This window comes from Xyrauchen texanus, chromosome 27 (assembly GCF_025860055.1).
Source record: "Xyrauchen texanus isolate HMW12.3.18 chromosome 27, RBS_HiC_50CHRs, whole genome shotgun sequence".
Lineage (NCBI taxonomy): Eukaryota > Metazoa > Chordata > Actinopteri > Cypriniformes > Catostomidae > Xyrauchen > Xyrauchen texanus.
The window spans coordinates 33,338,230-33,360,795 of NC_068302.1; the positions used below are offsets into that span (position 1 = coordinate 33,338,230).

Genomic DNA, 22,566 nt, shown 5'->3' on the forward strand with positions numbered 1-22,566 from the left:
TCAAAACGTGTTCTTTGACATAGATGAAACTGAAAAATCTTGACTTTGAGAGAACAGAACAAATGGAAAAAAGAAACCTCTATTTAGACATTGTACAGGCCAAAAATATTGTCAAAGATTGTGGGACTCTTAAAGTAAAGTGCAGTGCAAGGTCTAAGCAAAAGACCACAATACAGTCTCATACCCTCCCGGTGATCTCATCTGTCCTTCTAGTTCAAATTTATAACTGGCTTTGGGTACATAGGGACCTATTGTGTACATTTAAAGGTGCTAAAATATGTTTTATTTCTCTGGGAACTAAAAAACATAGCTTTTTAATCCCATAAGGAAACAAATATGGGAACTCCAGTGACGGCCTTGTACCTGAAACCATACCTTTTTTTCAGAGAGTGAGACAAAAGCAAAGTGAATGCTATCTGAAGATGTTATATACAGTATGCACGCAATTCTGTATGAACAGAAAAATAAAATACGATCTGCGCTGGTCTTGCTTTCATGTATTGGCTATATTTGAACTAACATTACTGTTGTTGCTGACATTCACTTGTCCCACATGCTACACATTCTCAGCCCATTTTAAGACAATGTTTGTTATTCCGCATTAGTGGACAATTGCACTCGGTTAAAGAGACTTTGGACGTGATTTTCAGTAAATCAGTTGGATTTCAATACAGGATCTATACAAATAAAGAATCAACAAGTTAGGCAACATCTGTTTATTGATTAACCAAAGAGCAGTGGGAAGAGGCTGTAGCCAGAGAACCATACCAAACTGCCAAACAAAACAAAGATAACATTTCACCAGGTGCAGCTACTTCTGTAAGTCTCCCTTTTATTGCTTAAATAGAATTTTGCTTGATATTAAACTATTTGTAAAAAAATATTTGCATCAGCTAATGTATGTTGGTCCCTTAAGGGTATTCTGGAATGCATTTCCATAATGTATTGTTAATGTGTTTGAAAGAGGTAGATATGGAAATTCAATATATGTAATCTAATTGTTTCATAGAATTGTTGCAATCTTCTCTTTTAAAGGCTACTTTCATCATTATGTATCGTGCCTTCCTCCTGCTCTTGTTAGAGGTATGTAAATAAAGACATTTATAAATCATATGAGGGTATCACATGACATACTCAATTTTTAAACACTGTTTAATGTGCATTGTTTGTCTATATAACAGGATAGCTCTGGCAAAGAAAACAATATATAAATTAACATAAATATGACATACAGCAAAACACATGTAAGATTTTCTTTATTTAATGGAACACAAAGAAGATATCAGCCTCTATCACTTCCATTGCGTGGAATAAACATGGAGAAGTGAATGGACTTACATTCTGCCTAACATCTCCCTTTGTGTTCCACAGAAGAAAGAAAATCATACGGGTTTGGAACGACATGATGTTGAGTAAATGATGCCAGAATTTTCATTTTTGAATGAACTATCTCTTTAAGCAAAGTGTTTGATTTGGATGTGCAATCTGCCTTTTTCAGCTTTCCCTGTCTTCCTGTGATGTGACTGTTCCACGCAACTCCAACATTTCCCTTCATTGTCTCACTGACAATGACTCTTCACTAGTTGATGTTAAATTTACCTGGAGCTATAACTCCACCCCAATCCTGTCACAGGACAACATTGGCAGGGAGGGAAAGATCTTGCACCTTACAAACATAAAGCTCAGTGATGAAGGAGAGTACAAGTGTGTGCTGGAAGGATGGAAAGGAGAAAATTATGTAAGGCTGAGAAGAACATTCAAGATGCGCGTGGAAGGTGAGACTTTTCTTATCAATGAGGGGAGCCAGACAATTCAGTGTATATACTGTATATATATATATATATATACATTGACTTTTCTGATTGGTTGAGCTCTCTTCGGGATAATGTTCACATTTACTGTAGTTCAGTTCTTAACTGGGAATTCATATACTGAAAATATTTTCCAGGTTCAATAAAAGTTAAGCTCAGTCGACAGCATTTGTGGCATAATGTTGATTGCACAACAGTGTATTTGGACTTGCCCCTCCTTTTATAAAAAAAAAAAGCAAAAGTATGGTTTCCAGTAAACAAACTTACAATGGAAGTGAATGGGGCCAATCCATACATTTTTGAATACTCACTGTTTTAAAAGTAAAGACACAAGACATAAACAGAATACATGTTAACATGATTCTAATGTGTTAAAATCACTTACTAATCTCTTCTGTGTAAAGTTATATCCAATTTTACAACTTCAGTGCCATGACATGTTAACATCACAAACCCTGTAATCATGGTACAGTAATTTAGTAATCCAACTTCAAAAATGATGATTTAAACCAATTTACAACTCAAATAGTTCATGAGTTTTAACAGAAGAATTAATGTAAGTACTTTAATGAAATTATAAGCTTCACATGTCTGCCTTTAAAGCCTCAAAAAATTGTCCCCGTTCCACTTCCTCACTGTAACCTCGATTTTTGCTTTTCTTTTCATGGCAAGTATATCCTGACATTTAAATAAATGACTCTATGCAGAAATTCAGTGTGATTCTTACTTATAGAACATTTGCGCTCTTTAAACTCTTGTTTCTCTACATCTTTATTTTTCTTAGTGCCCCCACCTTTGCAGAAGTTGCAGATCATCAAATCAACAGTTGGGGATAATGTGAGGCTTCCATGCCAGGCTCAAAAATCTTCCTCTTCTGAAACAAATGAAACGGCCCCTGCTGTCTGGAAACGGGACATTAAAGGCGAAACTGTGCTGCTTAATCCTAAGAAAGGCATAAACCAAGAAGAGGATAACATGACAGTTCATAGGGTTTTCTGGGATGACAATCCCAACGAACAGGACTGGACGATTAAAATTAGTCAGGTCACAAAGGAAGATGCCGGGACATACCTCTGTGTCATAAACACATCCGAGACGCTGTTGGTGGACCTGGAGGTGGAAGGTACTCCTCATACCTTACTCTAATGCAATCCACTTCCACCCACTAAACTAATATATTTATTTAAATATTTAATATGGATTACTGTTAAAGGAATGTCCCTAGATAAATATGAGGTAGCTTAATTGACAACATTTGTGGAAGAATATTGACTACCAAAAAAAATAAAAAAATAAAAATAAATGACATGTCCATATATAATTAATAAAATAAAAATTGCTGTTACAGTAAGACACTTATAATTGTAGTGAACGGGGCCAACCACACATTTTTTTTTAAATAAACAAAAGATGATAAAATACAAATAAAAATGGTCCCACTTTATATTAGGTGTCTTTAACTACTTTGTACTAACATAAAATACTGTACATACAATGTACCTAATTGTGTAACTACATGTTGTTCAGCAACAATCTCACAAGATTCACATTTGCTGCTACTGAGGTTGAGGTACGAGTAGGTTTAGGGTTTAGATTAGGGTTTAGGGTTTAGGGTAAGTATTGGGGTAGGATTAGGGGTTAGGGTAACAGTGTAACTACAGATGTAATTAAATGCAGGTACTTTAAATTTAAGTACAATGTAACAACACATTTGTACATAATAAGTACATTGTATCAGATGCTTAAGTACGTTGTAGTTAAAGATACCTAATATAATGTGGGTCCAAATGTATTTTATGGTAATTAACATTGCGCCACAAATTATGTCGATTGATCTTAACTTGCATTTATCCAGGAATATTCCCTTAATTCAAGTATTCTACAAATAGTCTTAATATTCTACAAACTTATTTAAGATAACCTGAAATTCCTATTTTTCACTTTATTTATTCTAGTTTTAGCTTATTCAGCAGGATCTAATTAGATTTTTTGAGGATGCTTGACTGATTATTATGCATTCCCATTAAGAGCCTTTAGGATTGTTTGTTCCACATTATGACAGAAATTTCAATAGGAATTCTATACAAACAGAGGCGTAACTTTGTTTTAAAAAGTGGTTGGGGATGGGTTTTTGTTTGGGGGGGGGCCCTTAAAAAAAAAAAAAAAAGAAAACTCTACGTAGAGTCAACCCACGGAAGGCTGCTGGACCAGACAACATTCCTGGCAGAGTGCTCAGAGGATGTGCAGACCAGCTAGCAGATGTTCTTACCGACATCTTCAACATCTCTCTGAGCAGCGCCATTGTTCCAACGTGCTTCAAGGCCACCACCATCATCCCCATGCCAAAGAAGTCTTCAGTGTCCTGCCTCAACGACTACCGTCCCGTCGCGACTTACACCCATCATCATGAAGTGCTTCGAGAGGCTCGTCATGAGGCAGATTAAGACCCAGCTGCCCCCTCACTAGACCCACTGCAGTTTGCCTATCGTTCAAACCGTTCAACGGATCGATGCCATCACCACAACCCTCCATCTGGCCCTCACCCACCTAGACAATAAGGACTCATACGTTCGAATGCTGTTCATAGATTTCAGCTCAGCATTCAACACAATCATTCCCCAGCACCTGATTGGAAAGCTGAACCTGCTGGGCCTGGACACCTCCCTCTGCAACTGGATCCTGGACTTCCTGACTGGGAGACCTCAGTCAGTCCGGATCGGGAACAGCATCTCCACCACCACCACACTGAGCACTGGGGCCCCCAGGGCTGTGTGCTCAGTCCACTGCTGTTCACTCTGCTGACTCACGACTGTGCAGCAATGCACAGCTCGAATCACATCATCAAGTTCGCCGATGACACGACCGTGGTGGGTCTCATCAGCAAGAACAACGAGTCAGCATACAGAGAGGAGGTGCAGCGGCTGACGAACTGGTGTAGAGCCAACAACCTGTCCCTGAATGTCGACAAAACAAAAGAGATGGTTGTTGACTTTAGGAGAGCACAAGGTGAACACACTCCGCTGAACATCGACGGCTCCTCTGTGGAGATCGTCAAGAGCACCAAATTCCTTGGTGTTCACCTGGCGGAGAACCTCACCTGGTCCCTCAACACCAGCTCTATCACCAAGAAAGCCCAGCAGCGTCTCTACTTTCTTCGAAGGCTGAGGAAAGCACATCTCCCAACCCCCATCCTCACTACATTCTATAGAGGGACTATTGAGAGCATCCTGAGCAGCTGCATCACTGCCTGGTTTGGGACTTGCACCGTTTCGGACCGCAAAGCCCTGCAGAGGATAGTGAGGACAGCTGAGAAGATCATTGGGGTCTCTCTTCCCTCCATCAAAGACATTTACAAAAAACACTGTATCCATAAAGCAACCAGCATTGTGGACGACCCCACACACCCCTCACACAAACTCTTTACCCTCCTCCCGTCTGGCAAGAGGTACCGAAGCATTCGGGCCCTCACGGCCAGACTGTGTAACAGCTTCTTCCCCCAAGCCATCAGACTCCTCAATACTCTGAGACTGGTTTGACACACACACACGTGTCCTGAGTTGCACTTTAATTACTGTCACTTTATAACTGTCTGCTACCTCAATAACTGCTATGTGCATAGAACATTATCTCATAGTATGTTATGTTTACATTTTTAGAAACTGTCATCTTTTTGCACTACTGAGTACTGGTCGGCGCTGCACTGTCTATTGTCCTGTTCATTGTCAGACATTTGTTGTACTGTCCCGTACTTTTTGCACATGTTTGCTCGTGCACTTTATATAGGTATATATAGGTAGTTTATATAGGTATTTTATTTCATTGTGTAGTCTCATGTGGTCCTATGTTGGTCCTTTTGTTGTTTTTATGTAGCACCATGGTCCTGGAGGAACGTTGTCTCCTTTTGCTGTGTACTGTACTAACTGTATATGGTTGAAATGACAATAAAAACCACTTGACCACTTGACTTGAAATATTAACCCTTTCATACATAACTGGGCCCCGCAGAGTAGGATCACACATATGTGTTTCCGCAACAGCCAGTTATGTTACAAGCTGCCAGATTCAAATTGGCTTTCGCCGACACAGGCTAATCTAGTCTAGCATCTGTAGTTTATATTCATTCAAACAATAACTCATACAGTCTTTTAAACCACAGAATTAGCTTATTTTATATACATACATCCAACTCGTCACCAGAGCTGGACAGGTAATCTGGCATACAGGGCATTTTCCCGGTGGGCCGACGTACTTTGGGGCCGGTCAGGGGTGGACTGGCCATCAAGAGAGCCAAGCGGGCCGGTGGGTCGGTAGAGATAAGCTAAAATAATCCGGCGTGTTATGCAAAACGGACCACAAAACGGCACCGCGATATGCAGAAAAGGACAGCGAACACGCCCATCCCAACCCCCACTATGTAAAATCCCGGGCCGATTTCTCTTTCCAGTACAGCCCTGCTCATCACGAAAGAACCGTGATAAAATGTATACAAACTCGTATGCACAGTCAATCCATCAATCAAAATCTTCCTCCGATGCGTGCTGCCATTTGTTTACATTAGTAGCAGTTATCATTCGTCAAACAAACAGCAACTTAAACAGTTTTTTCAGGCACATAATATGCTTATTTTATGTAACAAACAGCCTAATTGTCAACAAAGTACCACATTATAAGTTGACAGCCATTAGGAGCAGATGCAATTTTCGTTCACACAAACAGCAACTCAAACAGTCTTTTCAAGCATATAATACAGTTGTTATCTGAAAGCGACAGCCAAACTATCCCAAAAGCTCCACGATAACAGTTTAAAACTCATATACTCACAGTGAAAACATGCTGATCAATGTGATTATCCGATGCACACAGCGAAGTCTGTTTACATAATGCTTGTCACATGCACACACACGCATGCACGCAGCACACACACACTAACACAATGTCTGAAAAGTCAAAGAGTACATATAGGGAAACAGGATTGCTGATATTATTTGTTCATTTGTTTTTTACAACTATAAAAACTAAATAAATAAAATAAATAGAGTAACGCAGACATATCCCATTTGTTCACATGTTTACTATATTATAAACAATATTTTGCTTTCTTATATATGACAAGAAATCAAAAAACAAACAAAAAACAAATAGCAAAGCACTCTTCTTGTTGTTGTGAAATCTTTGCTGATTTTGATATAGTGATAAGTGACAATAATGATTATATTGTTACTAATATTTTAAAGAGTATTTGCTGAATATTAGCAACTTGTGCATAGTTATATTTTTTTACATTATTTAATTGAAAAAGCATGTTGAAATCCCTCTATCTCTCATTCACCATTCCATTCCATTCATGCCCACCAAAAAATTTATAAAATAAAAATAAAAAATCACATTGCTTTGAAATTTCGGACATATAATTTTAATAAATTATACATTTAAATATATACAATTTTGAACTAATATAAATATACTTATTTTATATATGTAGCCTGCTCTGTCATTATAAAGATCTCATTGTTTAACATTACAAGCTATTATGATGTGATCTTAATATAACCTCCTGAGATCCAGCAACAAATGTTTTACAATTTCCCTTTTTTAAATGTCAATATAAAGTTTGGCACATCAAATACATATAATAGAAGGTATTATGACCTTTAAAGCCTGATGTATCAAATGTGATAAACAAATCAAATAAAAAGAAATAAATCACAAATTAAATATATACTGTATACATGTATTTTGTTTAATTGTTCAGAAAACAGCTCCATAAAAAAATACAAAATAATTATTTTTACTAATTACAAACTAAATGGAAACTGCTGCTCAAGAACTGGATATGTTTATTTTACATAGATGGCCTCGACCATCTTTTATTCTCCATCAGTGCAATTGCTCCACCTGATGAAAGCAATTTCAAAAAGTGGTAAGGACAAGTGGTTGGCAAAGGCAAAAAGTAGTAGGGACGTGTTCCACCCGTCAGTGATGCCTATATGTACATATTCCTGTAGGATTTTTTGACTAGGGTAATACAACTACTCCTGTTGATACACTGTAAAACAAAATTCCCCATTCTACATTAATTATCTGGAATGAATTATTTTACTCTTGGATGCATTTACAATATGAGTTGAACATAGTCTATGATGAATAGGTAGAAATAAGCAAGTGCTATTTTTACATCTGTACTGAATTACCTAAATTGCTTTATATATCTCAACTTGCATCCTTTGAAAGAAAGCATTTATTTGTCACACTGAGGTAAACTTTTCCCTCCATTTCACTCTTCAGCCCATCCTCTGCCCCGCTGCCATAACTACACCTCCCCCTGGGAGACTTGTGAGGATCCAGACAACAGATCATGGAAGTCAACTCTGAAGGAATCACTCACAGAATTCTCCACTACATTGTACTTCCATCTTAAAGGTTCAAAGCCCTCGACGAACTTGATCTTCTCCCCGATCAGCATTGCTGCAGCTCTCTCTTACTTGCTATTGGGTAAGAAAGTTTGTGGAGGGAACGTCATCAAATCAGCAAAGGCGGATCGAAACACATTGTTTATTTAAGCGTGTTCCTTCCCTCTCTGCTTGACCCTCTTTCCTCTCCTCAAGGTGCTCGTGGTGAGACCAGAAAACAGCTGCAAGATGCTCTCAGGCTTCCCTATGATTTCTCCTGCGTGCATTCTGAAATGAAGAAGCTGAAACAAGCATCAAAACACACACTGGGGATGGCCTCGACCATCTTTTATTCTCCAGGTAACCACTGACTCAAACCCCATCAGTGGAATTGCTCCACTAGGAGGCAAAACCAAACATTAGACTATAGGGTATAGGGGTGGGTAAACTAGGTGGGTAATGGGAAGTTGTCAAAAGGGCTATAAATCAGAAGCAATTAGATTTGGAGTCAAAAGTTATGCATGTTGATATCAATCACCTAGCTCAAAGCTTAAAGTAATTAAACAAATATAATCAAAACACTGGCATACATTAACACTCCCTATTGCCTAAAGAAACTGCAGCCTCCTTTTGCCCTTTGGGTTATTTTTGACCTGAATTGAAAACCATAAAAAATGCACAGATTCTTAAAGCGCTAAAGACCCCCCTTAGCAAAAATCTGTTTTATTGCGGTCCCAAAAGTGTATATAATATATGAGAATGTTTTTTTCATCGAACGTTAAAGCTGAAGTATGTAATATGCAGAGAAAACTATAAGTAAGCCCTTTGATTTTCTCGAAAACTGTAAGCACTGTCTTTCTGTGGCACTACGAAAATTGCTCGTTTTTTTTTTAGTGACCCGCTTAGACCCCAACCAACAACATACCTCAACCAATGGTGGGATGTGGGGTGCTTGTTTGACCAACGGCAGACAGGGGGCATATTCAGAAAGCTGTTTTGAAAATAACGTTTATTTTTGCAATTCCGTTTGGTGGCGCTAGTGGTGCAGAAATTACATACTATGGCTTTAAGTAAAATAATAATAATAAAAAAAGCTAAGAAATGTGGCAAACATTGGAAATTATGTCTGGTTTTATGTTTATTTCAATCACTTTTAGCATTTTATAATAGCTCACCAATTTTACAGCCGATTCTAATTTATTTTCTTTTTCATAAAGGAACGGGAGTTACAATTTTACCTTTCCCTAGTATGTGCCTATTTAACAAATTAATCTTAATGGACTCCTCCATCAGTCAAAATGGGCCCACTTTGCATGTCCATTGCAACAAATCCATTCCTTCCCACTTATGTCAAACAATTTGTTGCAGTGTTACAGGTGTTTAGAAAGGTGCTGTAGTGTTTTACCTGCCATCTGTTTTAAGAGAAAATAACATTGAATATGATATTTTAACATTAGGGGAGCCTTAAGCCCCATTGTATCCTATCACATAAAATCATGTTATCAAACTTACTTACTAACATATTACCTGTTCAAAACTGTAAAAAAAAAACTACAAACCCCATGTGAGTCTGCAATTTGTGGGAAAGATGCAGTACCCAGTAGAGCAGGTGGGGGAGCTAGAGAACAGTATGGAGCTAGGGACATATGTCTTAAACATTTGGTTTTTAGGTTAAATTTAATTCTAACTATTTAAAGCTGCATACAATTCTGAAATTCCTAAGGTGAAAGGTCACAACTGGTTATTCTTATACAAGTAGAAATGTATCCGTTAAGACAATGGAAGGAAAATTGTGTTTTGATTTCTCTAAAGAATTTTGATGGTCTTGACAACGTCACAAAATATGGTTCCAAAACGATTCAGTATTTATAACGTATTCTTTACCTCAAAAATGACCTCAAGACCCTCAATAATGATGGCAGATTTTTTACTGAAATGTTTTAATGTGTTTTTAGGACAAAGGCATTTTCATGACAGTCAGGCCATGAAAAATACATGAATACAGTTTATTAATTACAATATTTGTTTGTAGAAACATTGTTTTGACTTTTTTGAACATTAGCTTTTCCATGTTGCTTTGTGAATAGTTTTGTGCTTAATTTTCTTACTACTAAGTAAAGAATAGTTCCCCCCAAAAATTCTCTCATCACTTTCATGCCACCCCAGATGTGTACAGTATGATTTTCTCTCTTTAACTGGAGTCATATGGATTACCTATATGCTGCATTTATGTGATTATTGGAGCTTGAAAAGTCTGGTCACCAATCACTTGCATTGTATGTGTAACCGGTCCTGCTCGACCCACTCCGAGCAGGATTCGAACCGACGTTTCCGGTGTGGGAAGCAGGTGCGCTAACAAGGAGGCTAAAGGATGCAGCCCCTAGCGTCAGTCGCTAGTGCGCCACTTTAGGCCAGGGGAGTGATATTTACCCACTGTACAGCTACCTACCAGCTGGCTACAGTTACAATCACCCCCTTAAACCTCACTCCCATCCAGGTCACGGCACCAATGCACCGGTCCTACATCAAACGAGATTTGAACTGCCGTCTCCGGTGTGGGAGGCAGGTGCGCTAACAAGGAGGCTAAAGCCCTTAGCATCAGTCGCAAGTGTGCCTCTTGAGGCCAGGGGAGGGATGTTTACACACTGCACAGCTACCATCAACTGGCTACCATTACATACGGACCTACAGATCTGAAATGTTCTTCTAAATATCTTTGTGTTCAGCAGAAGAAAGAAAGTCATACACATCTGGGATGGAATGAGGGTGAGTAAATGATGAGAGAATTATAATTTCTGGGTGAACTATCCCTTTAATAGGCTGCTTAATGCAGATTAAATGTAGTCACTCTGAAGGAAGCATGGCATTACTGTATGAATGAACCCTTCGTTAACACTCTTGGAAGGGTCCTTGGTGAAAAGTTTTAATTTCTTACTTCGTTTGGAGCAACCCTTCCAGTGTCATCCCCTTCCAGCAGTTTGGAAAACACACAAGATGATGAGGACACATTCTTGTGTTTGAAGCGCACAAGAGCGCAACTCTGAATGCAAGGTCTTGAGATGTATTTTTATCTTCTAAGTAACTTGACACAGCGTCTCAAAAACATAAATGCAACAGGATGCAACCAAAGTGGTGTGCTCCAAAAGCATCCATCTGACGCATGTGTATATACAGGCCTTGTCCCAAATGGCACACTTGATGTGGACTTGTGGTTATATATATTTTAGCACATTTATGTATTGAATTAATTTGATTATACAATTGTGCCTGCAGCTGTACGGCCGTACGCACTGTATGTACCATAAGCGCTCCGACTAGACTGAGAAATATTTACTCAGAATATTGACTCAATCAAGAAGTGTGTGCTGTGGCTGTTTAAAAGAACTAGCGATGACTATTTTACCAATGAATAATTATTTTGAGTTGGTTCTTTTAGCCAAACGGGCTAACAAATCTGTCTGAATCAATTTGTGATTCAGTACAATTCGTTCTAGACCTTACGGAATAATTTGGATACAAACAGTACAGCACAGTAACAGCATTGGTATATTTGCAAAAAACAAAGAACAAACAGTGAACTTCAAACTGAATATATATTTTTGAATCCGTTCAAGCTGTTTTTCAACCATTTTCCAAGTAAAAATTTGCAAAAGACATGGATGTCTTTTGACAACTGCGTCATGTTTCACTGTGATTTTAGAATCTCTAAAGGGAGCGCTGCATTTTTAGAAGCCATTTTAAGTTAAAAAGAACTTCAACTGATAAGACACATACGTTCTGCTCTATTAGTTGTGGTATATTTAGCTTTTTTAGCTTGAGAACGCATCTGTTCTAAATGTTTACTAGCAGCTACTGAATGCTTTAGCCAATAGTTACATGAGCGCTACTCAAACACTTCTCTCAAAGTCACCACAACTGAATGCTTTGGCATTGTTTTTGCAAAAGAAATATCATGGGGAAGCATGCCCCCTGAACTCCCCAAGATATAAGGTTGTACATACCCTCAGATGAAATCCTGCAGGCGCCTGTGGCTTCATTCTGTTCGGAGTGATTTATAAAGCATGGTCAGAGTAAGATAAAAGCTAATGTATTTATTAATACATACATATGGGACATTTATCCATAGGCAACTTATTTGCAATCGTTGTATAGTGAAATGTATCATTTAATCTCAACTGGTATGAAATATCATCAATAAATGAAATGTGTGTTAATGAGATGGCCAGACTGCTGCAGGTTATATAATGTTTGATTTATTATTCAAGAGTTGAATATAGCTACATTTGGAATGGAAAAAAATATCATTTCAGCGTATTATAAAATTTAAACGTCACGTTAGCTGCAAAAATATGATTTATTGATTTAATCAACTGACAGCCCTAAATAATAATAATAATAATAATAATAATAATAATAACAATCTGCCTTACCATTAATAAATCTCTGTGCATAAATTAGCTTAACGCTGTTACCGGAAACGCCCTAATTAGAAGGCGGAAGCAGTTGTGCAAGTAGTCCATTACACAGCGGTCTGGATTTTCCGAGATTTTTACTGATTTTCAACTGCGGATCACTTGTTATCATGTGTATATATACTACACCTGTTCAGTTTATTGAATAGTTTTTCTTAGGGAAGTTTTACGTTCATAAAAGTAAAAACCTAACATTAAACCTTTGCTATTGTTGTTTCAAAGAGGATTTTAAAATTATTGTGAATCTCTGAAATATGACGACTGGAGAGAATAATTGAATGCACATGGCTGTAGCTTGTAAGATTGCTTGTATTTATTGATATAGTGTTTAAAGTATAAAACATTTGGTCTAATCTTCGACTGTGTGTTCTTTCTATACATTGTGTGTTCTAAGCACTTTCCTGTGGCCATCCATGTGTCTGAATCATGTATATTTGTTCTCTAAAGATTTAAATTGATCGGGTTTGAACTTGCTGACTATCGCCCCATCGGTCTACACTTGCTTACGTCACCAAAGTTGTGTACTCAGAGGAAGACCGCAAGGGCGCAGGGTGCTATTTGGATAGGGCCACACTAGACGTGTCCTTAGAAAAGCCTATTAATAATTCTACAGAATGACGAATTCAATTGCAAAATGGATTGCAATTGTGGTCTGTAGGCCAATGATAGGCTTATGTTCAATGACATGAAAAAAACAAAACAATATATTGTCTCTAAAGCCACTTTTTGTATTGTCTAAACAATGCCTCTGTCACAGTATTGCATTTTGTGTGTGTGTGTGTGTGTGTGTGTGTGTTTTTGTGTGTGATAAATTCGATTAATTAATTGACATTTCATTCAATCAATTTTCATCCATAATTAACATTCTACTGGCTTATTCTGTTTCAGTGATATACAAGAGTCCTATTGTTCTCTGCCTAAGAGTTTTGTTTTCCCCTTAGAGCACAGGTTAGCAGAGTCTTTCATCAGCCAATCATCAGAGTTCTATGATGCAAAGCCACAGAAGCTGACCAATGACAGTGATCATAATGTGAACCTCATCAACAAATGGGTGGCAGAAAAGACAAATAATAAAATCACTGAGTTAGTTGATGAAGTTGATCCCTTTACCTTGTTTGTTCTTTTAAATGCTGTCTACTTTAATGGTAAGTGCCATTATATCTGATCTCTGTGGGTTTCTAATACCTATTTATCTAATTATAAGGTGTCAAGGCTTGACACAGTGTCCGTGTTTGTACATTACAGGTAAATGGAAAATGGTTTTTGAATCCATGAATAAAAAGGAAGAGTTCACTATGTTTTCAGGTGAGGTTGTAAATGTGGAAACGCTCTACAGCTCCAAGTACAAGCTTGTAATGAGCTATAACAAAAATTTAAAAGCAGAGGTAAGTGTCACATGCCTCGTTTACACCTGGTATTAACATCCATCTCAGGTGATCCAGTCGCAATATAGAGCTAAATACAGGTGTTAACCGTGACCAGAACGTTTTGTGATTGATCAATCAAAACACAATTGGATATGGCCATTAATGCATGTGGCTACATAGTGTATACGCAAATGCATCCTGGACAGTGGTGTCTGAGGCTCATCATTTCTGGTGGGGCATAAACAATCATGTAACCCAACATGTCAGGGGTTGCATCATTTACCAATTTTTGAAACATTGACAGATAATTCCAAATGCATGCTGTCATTTTGACAGATAACAAAATAAACAATACTTATATAATTTCTCAAAATAATGTCTACTGTTGTCTTGAATAATGGACATAAAACAAGTTTAGACTGTGGAAAATATATTATTATTTTCAAATGAATGTATGAATGAAAATTTAAAGGGACAGTGCACCCAAAAATTTACATTGTCATCGTTCACTTACACTCACGTTGTTCCATATGAATGCCCATATGACGTTCTTTCTTTTTTTGAAACACAACATGAGTAAGGCCTAAATCAGTCACCATTTACTTTCACTGTATGGAAAAAAAATGCAATGAATGTGAATGGTGACTGAGGCTAACATTCTACTTGACATCTAATTTTATGTTTCACAAAAGAAATAAAGTCATACAGTAACAACATGACAGTAAGTAAATGATGACATAATTTCATCATAAGATTAAGTGTACAGCTTTTTTATTTTATTATTATTATTATTATTATTATTATTATTTTTAGCTTTTTTGAACATTCTTATACTTTATCAACATAAAGGGATGCACAGTTTGTAGTCACACAATCATAGATTATCTCTTTGATTATATCTGATCACAAATGGTCAGTGGAGACACTTGAGACACATTTTAATGCCAGGTGTAAACAGGACTACACATAACGTGTATTTGTGTGCAAGCATATACATTAAAACTCTTTCTCTAACTCCAGGTTGGAAAGTTCCCTCTCACAGACAAAAGTAGTCTGTTCATTTTGATCCCAAGCACAGTGTCAGAAAAATCATTCTTATTGATGGAGAAAAATATGAATGCCACAAATATTGCAGAAATGGTTTCTGAGATGAGCAAAGTCACAGCCCAAACTGCTGAGGTTATGCTGCCTAAAATAAAACTGGCAATGACCACACCTCTGGAGAAGTTACTGAAAAAACTTGGTAAGAGTGTCTCTTTATCAACCCCAAAATAATGTAGAGAGCTAAGATTTCACCTTTAAAGCAACAGTTCACTCAAAAATGAAAATTCTGTCATAATTTACTCAACCTCATGTTGTTCCCAAACTATATGCCATCATTTTTCTGTGAAATAAAAAAAAGAGAAATTTTGTTACCATGCCTGTCAAGCTTCAAAAAGGACAAAAGTAGTCCATAAAAGTAGTCTAAGACTTCTATATACTAAATTCCACGATCCTGTTCTATGATAGCTTTGTGTGAAGAACAGACCGAAATCTAAGTAATTTTTCACTGAAAACCATCCCCTCAGCTGCACATCTCATTTGCAGTAGCATACAAATTCAAATATGGTAACTAAATCGCTATACATTTGTGCCACTTTTGCGCATGGCATTTCAACACAAAAAACTGCGTCTTATTCACTAACCACCCGCAATGTAAGTAGACGCAATCAGTGATAAAATGAGGTCTTCAGTACATAATATAAATTAAATCATTGTCATTCATTTTCAATCTAACATGCCTCCTTTATATGTAGATTTACATCACGCTATTACCGCCATATGAAAGCAGGTGGTAAAATACATTTTAGCAGAGGCTATGTACACTAAGTGCAAATAGTGATGTTTGCACCCCTAATTAAATACTAACATTAACATATAGTAGGGGCATCACTGCAGCATGTTTATTGTATTTATTTGGAGTTCCACAGACACCCTACACCAACCCCTACCCCTAAACACAAACCTAACCTTCCCTTACAAAAATAACATTGGTTTTACTACATACATAGTATCATGGCATTTTGTAGTAAAATAAAAGTAACCACAAAATTAAACATGGTTACTATATTTACACCATATTACTGTAGTAACACCATGGTTAATCGCATTAAAACTATGTCTTGCTCCAAAACAAACATGGTTACTACATTATTACAATAGTAAAACCATAGTTAATTTTCCAGATCAAACCATTCTCTAAACTCCACTTCACCGTGACCAAATCACTGTGAAGAAATTAATCTTTCTATTTATTTTTATACATTCTTAAAGGAGTATTAAAGAAAATATTAAGAGTAGAGACTGGAAAGCGGATGGAAAAAGTTGGAAAAAAGGCTGAATCGAACCCGGGTAGTCCGCACAATAAAAGCACATCTATACTGTTGTTACACCCCACACTACTGGGGGTGCAGTTTGTGTTCAATTTGTGTTTCTACTAGACTATTGGAGTGCAAATAGGTGCGCTGTATTGCAGGTGGTATTTACTTCTAATGCAACATCTGTTGATCATATCAGAAATAATTAATTATGATCAAATGATAAAGAATAGCGTTATAACTTGATGATTCAGATGTCTGGATCTCAATAGTGAAATAATGCTGTTCAGTCCCAACAGAGTGTGTCAGATCACGGTGGTCTGCTGCATCCTGCGCTATACAGGAATTGCTTGTGTAAACCTGAGGAGAGGAAGATAATCAGGAAATAACGACTTACATTTTGGTCTTTCCCTCGCATAAAGCTTTCATATGGCTTCAGAAGTCTTGGAATATTAAGAAAGCAATCAAGAACAACCAGAATATTTATTTTTGGGTGAACTGTATGAGTTATTTTTCATTCTTCTCATCTATTCTTTACTCAGGTTTGTCAGATCTCTTTAACAGTCCTAACTTGTGTGGTATGTTTCCGGAGGAATCTGATTGGTTCATCTCAGATGCTCGCCATCGTGCCTTTCTATCGCTAACGGAGAAGGGAGTTGAAGCTGCCGCGGCCACTAGCATTTCTCTCTCTCGCTCCTTCCCATCGTTCACAGCTATGCAGCCCTTCGTTCTGATAGTCTGGAGTGATGAGATTGGGGCTCCGCTTTTCATTGGAAGGATCGTTAATCCATTATAAGAGAGTGATGGAGAAACAAATACATCACATTATCGATCAAATCAACAAAAATATGGATCCAATCAAACATTCTATTGTACATTCAATCATTAATCACAAGCAAACCCAATGAATGCATTTATGTAACATCTCATTATGCATAGAAATAGAATGCATGCACAATCTCGGTAACCATTAAATACATGCTTGTCCTTAAACAAATGTTACATCATGTTTTAGTTATTTAATATAGTTAATTCTCTTCAGAACTGCTTCATTTAGTCACAACACAAAAATAAAAGTAATTTCATGAATGAAATATTATTTACAATATCATATATGTTCATATGACTCAAACGCACAAAACCATTTGACATTGCTCTCGTTTCCAAAATAACCCCCTGAACAGATACTTTTGCACCAATTTATTTTTGAGACCCAATTACAAAGACCGACACACGATGGCAGTCACATCACGTTCCACACAGACAGTCAACAAAGGACACGTGAGTGAGACTTGTAAAATCCTCTTTCAATTTAACCCCTCCTTCATTAACGCTCTCCCTGGAGTCCCATCTTGGCTGGCAGGTGGTGCCAGTCCATTATCTAAATGCCACGCTGTTTCATCAAAGGTAGCCTGGATTGTCACACTTCAATGAGCAAGAACAAAAACCCTTAGATGGGCCTGATGATGGAGATTAAAGCAAACATAAGCACTGCAGACCAGTGGTCCATCAAAGCATGTGACATTCAGTTGGCATGCAGTTGCTTAGCATAACACACTTAATTATACACCATTTTAGCTATTCATTTAATAACTCAAATTTAAAGGGGTATCTCACCCAAAAATTTAAGTTCTGTCATTGTTTACTCACCCTCATGTTGTACAGAAACCTGAATGACTTTCTTTCTCCCATGGAACACAAAGGGAGATCTTCGGTAGAATGTCAGCCTCAGTCACCATATCTTTATCTCATACAATGAAAGTGAATAGTGACTGAGGCTACCATTCTGCCTAACATTTCCTTTTGTATTCCACATACTGTAAGTCATGAGTAAACCATGAAATATGTAAAATATTGGGTGAACTATCTCTTTAAAAAGACACAGTAGATGTCAATAAGCCACAAATGCAGCCATGGAAGAACTGGGATAAAAGTTAAAAAACAAAATAATTTATGGTTACATTTTTATAGATATTCAATGATTTATAAAACTGAAGAGAAAACTGACATTTGGGGCATGACTACTTGTTTTTCCAACCAATTGAAGAAGGTTCGACGGTAAACCTTTTTAAAAACATTTATCTTTACAATAGAGCGTAACAGCGCCGGTCCACTTTTTAGCCACCTTTGTTCCTGAAGTGTTTTCTCCATTCATTTTTTTCTATCCTTCATAAAAGCATTCTAAGCCAGGTCACCAATGGAAGCATGTACTGCAACATCAATTAACAACATATGAGCTCAAGGTTGGTTTGTCTTTAAAAATGTATAGGTTATCATTAAAAATCAATTAGTCAATAGGAATAGGATTTTTAGTTCCGGAACCTGACTGTTGCGCTCTATTCCATACGGTGATGCTATGTTGAAATTACACACTTCACCTTTAAATATGTTTTAAATAAAGAAATGTGCAGTCATTTTTACATGGTATAACCAGGGCTGATGTCAACACATTGTCAGGACTACAAAAGAAGTGTGCCCTTTGATTGCTCAGCACCCCGTTATTGTGTGACTCTGGGCTCTTTCACACTCATGTAACCCAAAGATGTCCTGCAATTGGTAGTTTCTACTTCAGGTGATTTGTTTGATTGCTAATTTAACCCCAAAAGGGCTGCAGTTGTGCATGAGGGCTACCAGAGGCTGTCATTGACGATTCAACCCCCGTATTGATACGCATTGTCCTTTGCGTGCGGCACCTGTTGTGCTTGCAGTTAGACCTCTAAACCAGTGAGAAAGTCAGTCAACGTGCGTAAGAGCTTCTTTTTTTGTACAAGACTGAACAAACATTCAACAGAGACACAAATATAGAGAGATAAAAACAGACAGATATTCACACACAGATACATGCACACTCGCACGCACGCACGCACACAGACTTGTAATCATTTCCCCAAAAGAGTTGTGCAGATTGTTGAGGTGACTGTCAGTATAGTCCTGCATGGAGTGACAGACGGTAGTCTTCAGGTAGAGATAAGTTCTTGAGTGAAACTCTAAATAAATAGACAGTTTCTTTCTTCCTTCAAAGTTTTTGTCCATTTTTCTTTGCAAACTGTCTCTTGTGCTTTTCTCGTGCTCCGTGTTTTTGTCGGACTGGAAGAGACTGTAAACTTTCATACAAAATGAATTGCAAACGGTAATACAGTAGATACATGTTGACATTTACAATCAGCTGGATGTATTGTGCATTAACAGTATGCAAAATTACGGCTCCACCAACTGTAACAAACACCAGGATGCTATTACAAGTTTACTAACATGTAATAAACAGTTAATAACACTACAATATGGCATGGGCTCCTGTGGCATAGTCACAACACGGTACAATTTCACATAAGTGACGTGTAGATTGGAAAAAGTCAATGCATGTGACAACACATGGTTGTGCGTCACAATCCGGGCTTGTGATCACACTTGCCACTTTCTCAGCACAAAAGACTGTGTGAAGGTCTGACAGTTATCTGTACAATAGGTTATTATGCTTTATCTCACTCTTTAATATTGAATGTCACCATCGCTCCCAGATTAAGCATTATTGCATTTCTTTATCATTATTACTCCATTATTTTTTGTATTACTTATGAGCAGGTAAGGAAACGTGTGCATGTGTGTGCTAGTCTGAGTGTGTGCATGTGTGTTAGTCACTGCTAGGGGCACCTTGTTGTGTTAGTGTGTGCCAATATTCTACTTTCTTTCCTTTGTATTTTAGACACTCAAACCAGTGTTTTAGTCTATCTCCTTTTGCATTAATTCCCAATTCAACTCCACCTGAAAGAGAGAGGAGGAGGGGGCATGAGGGTGAGGGAGAGAGAGAGAGAGAGAGAGGGGGGCATGGGGGTGAGAGAGAGAGAGAGAGAGCGAGAGAGAGAGAGAGAGAGAGAACAATCAGATACCAATGGTAGGGCTGCATTATATGACAAAATCTTAAATGTCGATTATTTAGTGGTTAACGAATATGGGTTTTCTGATGGCCAAAGCCCATACTGAAATATAGAGATCAGGCTGGCCAATGGCTAAAATTAAATAATGTTGATAAAGAATGCAATTTAACAATAGCAAATGAGGTGTACGCAAAATAGCAAAATTAAATGAACAATATTTACTCAGAATACACTTAAAACATTTGACAAAGCTGTTGGTGGATTTTATGAATGACACAATTGGTCAACCAGGCACAGTTATTGCAGATAATCCCAAAATATCAGACAATCAGCCTGGCCTGTAATCATCTGAAATTGTTTTATTTTAAAATGTTCAGGTTGTATGCTTTCTTGCAATAGAAATGGCAACTTAAGTACCAGTCTGGAAACTAGAGCAAATTGATAAAATGAAAGGCAGGTATTAATCTGATTTGCACTGTGCATCGTGCTGTCACTGTGACAAAATAAGTCTTTGAGAGCAGACAATATGTAGAACACCCTTTATTGACACACATTAATGTGAAATTAAATTAATACTCATGAAAAAACTGTTTATATTTGATTATTTTAAAACTTGTTATCATAACTGATATCATCATAAACCTACTAACGATTTATGACCAAATGATGTCATAATCTAATGTTTTAAACATTGCTTTTAACTGCCAAATTATTGCGAAATATTTTAAGTGGTGGTTCTTTCCAGTAGGCACCTGTATGCCGAACAGGTTCTGTACCGTGCAGCTCCCGTGTCTGTCTCGTGCGCAGCTAACTTTAAATCTGAAATTCATTTTTGGTGAATTATGAACATTTCAATTGAAGAGTGTCATGCACATTATCATCAACTACTCTTACACTTGTTAAATAGCAGGGATTTTATGATGACATACAGTCCTATAAATGCAGAGGCGTAGCAGTCATTTTATAAGTGGGGGAGACACAGCTGTCAGGTGGCTCGCACAGACCTAACACTTACAGTGCAGTAGTAATATATTACATTATAAGAACAAAGCAAATCTATCATTTCTCTACAGTTTTTGAGCTGATGAGAATGACTTTAATCAAAAAACAACAATAATAGTCTTATAATAATTATGAGTTTTAATAACGTCTGTACGTTTTCATGTATGTATAAAAAAGCGTGTCTATGAATCTATTCCATTCAGTAAAATGTCTAAGTGTTCTAAGAACAGAGCAGATCTATCTTTTTTCCTACAGTTTGTCGATTGCACACCAACATGGAGGTAAAAAACGGGGTGATATTAAAAATAGCTTACATATTATAAAATTACAATAAAATTGCATTTAGTGAAAGCTGTCCTGTAATTGCATTTGGTGCATGTACCACACGCAAAAGCCTCCTTTTAGAGGGGATATTCAACACATTTGCACGTGTAGTTATTTGTGTGATGTTTCATAAATCACCCGCAAAACACCCACAACGTGCAGACGCAATTTCATCATCACACTCTCACAGAGAAATCGTAAGGATTCATCTGAGTTTTCTAAATTTGGCTAATTCGTATGATATCGTACGACTACTCATATGAATTCGTACGACTTTCACTGCAGTCAATGATGTCGTTGGACCACGTTTCCATCTAATACATGACAATTTCTTGCTACTGTCACACACAACAGCTTCCTATCATGTTTACACACTCTACTTAACAGCTAGGTATAGATAAGGGGTTTGGGTAAGGGTATAATATTAATAAGAATGTTCTTATCGCCTCGTGCGCGAAACTTGTGCTTACTTCTGCATTAGACATCCGGGCATTTGCACGTGATAAAATTTGATATGAACAAACTCATATGAAATCATACGAAATAGCCAACTCATAAAATATGAATGAATTTTCATGAGACTGGGTTGAATTTCATAGATTGCACAAGTAAATTAGCACCAGTAATTTGATATCTTTGTAAATCTGGGCCTTAATATAGTATTTCAGTTATTGTAACTCTTAACATGAACTGTCTGAAAGAAGCAGTTCACTTAAATGATTTGGATTTCCCAGCGCTACATATGAGTAGGCAAGAGGTGAGTCCATTTGATTGCTTCTTTGTGCTCCATTGCTGCATTTGCAATACAATATGCAGTCTTTAGTGATGTAACACTACACTCGTGGGACTATGTGGCTTGGTACTGAAAAGCTACACTATTATGAAAATAGCTGAGCAACTGTCATGCTACTGATAAATGTAGTTAGTTACTCCCACTGATAGTTCAAGACAGTTCAGTGTGTCGCCATA

At 37.3% G+C, this 22,566-nt stretch overlaps 1 protein-coding gene and 1 pseudogene across 1 annotated transcript; one reads left to right on the forward strand and one right to left on the reverse strand.

Annotated features, from left to right (window-relative positions):
• Positions 1-704: 704 nt before the first annotated feature.
• LOC127620970 (plasma protease C1 inhibitor-like) lies at positions 705-17,314 on the forward strand. The gene is made up of 10 exons (XM_052094351.1): positions 705-819; positions 1,036-1,083; positions 1,499-1,775; positions 2,596-2,934; positions 8,097-8,303; positions 8,417-8,560; positions 13,614-13,817; positions 13,918-14,057; positions 15,060-15,282; positions 16,939-17,314. Exons 2-10 carry the CDS (start codon positions 1,051-1,053, stop codon positions 17,190-17,192), a joined length of 1,821 nt encoding a protein of 606 aa, XP_051950311.1. The 5' UTR covers positions 705-819; positions 1,036-1,050; the 3' UTR covers positions 17,193-17,314.
• Positions 17,315-17,466: 152 nt separating this feature from the next.
• LOC127620971 (double C2-like domain-containing protein beta) overlaps positions 17,467-22,566 on the reverse strand; it is a 63,293-nt pseudogene continuing 58,193 nt past the window's right edge.